A 4,904-nucleotide genomic window follows, 5' to 3' on the forward strand; every position below is an offset into this window, starting at 1 on the left:
ATTATTTCTTAGTTGCCGGAAATAGAAAAACCATTGAAAGAAACAAGTGCTAACAACCAATTGCTATGTGCAATACATGATGACAATAGGACACTTATATCCGTTGAATGCGAACATAATTAGACTGCAAAACTAGAGATGTATTCTATTACTCGTGATATTCGTGTCAGAAAAAGACTTCAGCCTTTGAATTTTGCTTAATATATGTAAATTACTTGAATTACTTATGTGATAAAATAAATTCATCAGATTTGTCAATAAAAAAAACATGCTACTACCACAATGTCATAACTATTGTTCAAAATTTGCATGAAAGCTTGCAACAAAAAAATGCATGAAAGTGTGTGCACGTATCTGAGATAGTGGGAGTAACTTAGGTAGTAACATAAGTGCCAACTAGTCAATTTTGTTATGCGGCATGGTAATAAATGAATAAAGAGAGTGATGTGGTAACTAAATATGTTACAATAACATCATACAAATCAAGACAAAATGAGTCTATAATCTAATAAATGACACAATATATGACATCGCATATAAATTAGTAACCACTATAAAAGTAATAACTTAGACTAATAACATAATCATTTACTACTCTAATTTACTTCCCACTATGACCATCCTGAGAGAGCGATTTCTGTGCGTGTCTCACATTATACTTGGTAGAGCTAACAAATTACCTCCACCTCTCTCATCCATGCATTATCCAAGGCACCTCTCGACCCAACATTACGCACCGCGTCCCTTTCTCGACGCGAGGGAGTTTCGAGCTCTCTCTCATCCGGAGGCAACAGGTTTCATAAATCCCATTGCAGTTTGATCCTTTTCATGGCTTCTAAAAGTAGAAACCACCACCGGCCCTCCTACGCTCTCCTGTCCCCATTGGGACCACCGGACCAGTACGCATACCGACCTACGCCACGCGACAGAGGAGAGCTCAACTATATCAGCACACCTACACGGCTACACCGCCCTCTCTAGCCCGCTCGCTCATTCATTTCATTCCCCTCTCTCTCAGCCTGCTAGGCAGCTAGCTCCATGTGCGCCGTCGCAGCAAGACCTCGCCATTAAGTTAACCCCCTTCCGATCTATAATACATCGATCTCAGAGCTAAATTGCTAAGCTAGATTGATCGCTTGGCCATGGAGAAGAAGGCGCAGTGCGGAGCCAAGAGCAATGTTGCCGTTCACCGGGGCGCGACGGCCGGTGGCTCGGGAAAGCAGCGGAAGCGGAAGGGCGGCGGCGAGCCAATCAAGGTGGTGTACGTCAACAACCCGATGCGGGTGACCACGGACGCCGCCGGCTTCCGCGCGCTCGTCCAGGAGCTCACCGGCCGCCACGCCGACCCGGCCAAGTACGGCGCCGGCACCGTCAGTGGCGAGAGCAGCGGCAGCCCGGCCGGGCCGCGGATGGCGCCCAGCCCCGGCAGCACCGAGGAGTCCTCGGACGGCGCCGGATCCGGAGCCGGAGCCTGCCACGACGACTTCCCGGCGCCGCCGCCGGCGTGCTACGGCTATGGCTATGACGACGAGGAGAGCTTCGCGCCGCAGCTGATCGACAACAGGTACTCCGTCTTCTCGCCGCCGACGTTCCTCTACGCATCCTCGCACAACGAGCCGTGATGTGATCGATCGGGTATGTGGTATCCATTCCATTCAAAGCTTCATTATCGATCTGAGCAGGCGGCCCCGTGGTGGAATTGAGCTGTGTGTGGAAACATACATGTATGTATATACAGATGTATAGCTCTAATTTCATGAGGACTGTACGTACTTGTATCGTATGTACATATGTGTGTGTTTCCTTTTTTTCTTATACTCCTAACTGTCAAGGAGTACTAATTACTAGTTAACTTCGATGTTTAGCGCAACTAAAATTAAATTGTGTATTAATTGCTACCTTGAATCGTTGTATATAGCACTACTCCTGTGGCGCGCCGGAGGGAGTACTACTTCTAGTAGCTTCTGTTTCTGCCGTTCTGCGCGAGAGAGAAAGTGACTGCTGTATTTCATGGGTGCATGCCAGACGATCCCTCAATTAATGGATGATTACGTCGCAATGCTTCCAGAAAACAAATTAGCTAGTGTTTTGACCCAAGCTGGGGGATCAGATTCCTTTTTTTCTTTTCACTTTTCTTTTTGCGAGGAACTTTTTTTAATTTCCATACTAGTTTGATGGTTTCTGATTTTATGCGCGGTGGGTCGACACATGTACACGCAGGATCGGCCGGAAAGATTGCCTTTGCTGCAAAGCTTGCTTTTGGTATGCATAGCAAACAGTGAACTATATGTCACCTCCACATTTTGGTCTAAAGCATTTATGTAGCCTGTAGCCATGGCTATGTATTGACAGGCCCTATTTCTAGCTAAACTAGCTTGCTGGGAGAGGGACTAGGCAATGTAGGATCGAAGTACTTCTGGATAAGCATATGCCCTTTAGCGATAATGCAAAGATGTATGGTTCAGTTTTCAGAAGGATTTTACAAAAAAACAAAGTAGCATTAGTCCAAGTTTAGTACTCGTATAAATGCATAATCTGTTTGCTTTCGATCAAACTAGAGAAAAAATATATTATATTGTACTTCCTCCATTCCTAAATATTTGTCGTGGTTTTAGTGCAAATTTGTACTAAAATCACGACAAGTATTTAGGAACGGAGGGAGTACTACTTATTCACGTTTTTCTCTAGTCTCCAATATTAGTATATGCTTCATATATGCACAGCAGAAATGATCAATCTTTTTAGACCATTTAGGCCACGCAGTGATCAAATGGGTACCAGCCGGAGTACATCTTAGTGGTAATGAGGACCCACTCAATTAGTGACAGGTTTTTCTTTCCAAATTCGTAGCATATTTATCTGTGTCTTCCGGCGACTTTTAACCAAGCATTGCTCGTTTTCACTAATACACAATAGCACTAGATTACATATTGATATAATCAACATTTCTTATTTAGCTTTGATCGATCTTCTGGAATTAATTAAACAGGAAAATATGAATTTTGTTAACCTTATCTTCCAGGGGTGTTGTTCCTTCAGTTTATTTGTTTAGTTGAAAAATAAGTTTAGATGACGTGTATATAGGTGTTCAACTAGGGCGCCATGTTATAATATGATTATTTAAAATTGAAAAATTAATGCTTATGTTAGCTCAACCTTGAAAATTGCACTTTGGAACTCATTTAGCAACTCTGTTCCCTCCAACAGTCTAACCCAAGCTTCTGGGAGTCATAAAATGATCCATTTGACATTTTTTCTTAAATCAGATTTTTTTAATAGTTTAGGGATCAAAACTGGACATTTTACTGCAAGTCTCCCAGCTTGTTAGTGTAGTTTTCCAACATATTTAATCCAAGTTGTAGTTACAACCATATAGACTAATCCCAAAGGTATAGTGCTATCAAGACTTCAAAGTAAATGTAATTAGTCAACTACCAGTCATAAATAATCTATGAATGAATTTGAGCTAGATCAAACAAAACTTCCTTTACACCCATAGAGAACAATGGCAATTAATCTTGTTTTAGCATATTACCCTCAATGGGATTAAGGTTAAGAAACACAATCAACACATACTCGTTATATTTGGAAAACTAAATTGCAAATGTTGATCTAGGCTTGATCTTTGGCTACATGCCTTAGGGAATCCACAATGGTAGGAGTTACCTAGAGTCAACGATAAAAATAATACATATAATGGATTGTGTCTTTAGATTGACTACAAATGATATGTTAGCATTCAATGCAATATTGTGCAATGGCAAAAGCGCGATTGACCCTTGCCTAAGATTCTAACTCTTCACAAAGAATAAGTTCTTTTCTCTCTTATATTTCCTTTTTCTACCTGTCAGCGGATTTCAAATAAAAGTCAATTAAGAGTCGACTTTTGCAGATGCCCTTAGTGTGGTTAAAGCCTAATAGTTCATCGGATCTTTATTGTAGTACTAGCTAGGTAATCTATATATATATGAGAGGCACAAAATTGTTTATATATTTTGTAACTTTCCTAAATGGCTATATCGAAGTAAAACACGTTTGTATGATTAGCTAATACGCCCAACATCGGTCTAAAATATGGTGCTTTAAGTAAAGCTGCCTTCTTGGTCTCCATTTGCCTAGGCGCATCTTCAAAATGTTAAATATTGTCAAAGGAGATAATTAAGCTTCTCGTGAAGTCATTGAAGGGACTCCAATCGCATCCACAACGTGAACTTCCTCAAGAGAGAAGCGGGAATAATGGTGTGCATGGTTTACTTTCTGTAGAAGCAACATTATTTGCAGATATAAATTCAAGTCACCTTAATCATCTAATAATATATCGATGCCACATGTATAAGTTTTGATTCCTGTTGTGTATACCCTCTCTGATCCATAAAAAGTGTCGCCAACTTAGTGCAAAATGGGCGACACTTTTTTTGGATTAAATGGAGTACATGATAGCTGTGATATAAACGGATGTTTCATGGAACTTCACCATGAACACTTGTGATAAAACTATTTCACCTTCTTTTTGGCAGTAACGATTTCACCTTTTTTTTTGTTACCAGATGTGCACTTTTTACATGTTCCTATGTACCACTCTGTATTTGCTGGAGGTGCGACTTCAGATTATCCTCAGAAATGCCATGCACTTGGCGTTTGTCGATTGTATGTCTATGGATGCTGCTAATTAAAAAAAATGTTTGTGTTAATTTAGGAAAAAAATATAATGCTGAATTAGGTAACTATGGTGGTTAATTTCAATGCGTTATTGCCGTTTTGCTCCATGGAATTTAATAGCCATCCAGATTAAGAAGTCTAACCATGAATGTTCAGTACCAGCGCAGCCCAGCGCTAGCACAGACGAATACGGTTTTCCATGGGCCCTTGATACGCAAAGCACGAAGAGGACCGGACGGGGCATG

General features: G+C 41.0%; 1 protein-coding gene across 1 annotated transcript; it reads left to right on the forward strand.

Moving 5' to 3' along the window:
* The first annotated feature begins 909 nt into the window (after positions 1–909).
* Positions 910–2,059, forward strand: LOC100826333. Its single transcript, XM_003566052.4, has one exon. The coding sequence runs from the start codon at positions 1,143–1,145 to the stop codon at positions 1,620–1,622; it is 480 nt and encodes a 159-aa protein (XP_003566100.1). The 5' UTR covers positions 910–1,142; the 3' UTR covers positions 1,623–2,059.
* Positions 2,060–4,904: the final 2,845 nt, after the last annotated feature.

Source organism: Brachypodium distachyon, chromosome 2 (assembly GCF_000005505.3).
Source record: "Brachypodium distachyon strain Bd21 chromosome 2, Brachypodium_distachyon_v3.0, whole genome shotgun sequence".
In the NCBI taxonomy this organism is placed as follows: Eukaryota; Viridiplantae; Streptophyta; class Magnoliopsida; order Poales; family Poaceae; genus Brachypodium; species Brachypodium distachyon.

What these genes read in the sequence shown, in the direction of transcription:
- LOC100826333 (XM_003566052.4), top strand. Translation starts at nt 1,143, where the DNA reads ATGGAGAAGAAGGCGCAGTGCGGAGCCAAGAGCAATGTTGCCGTTCAC.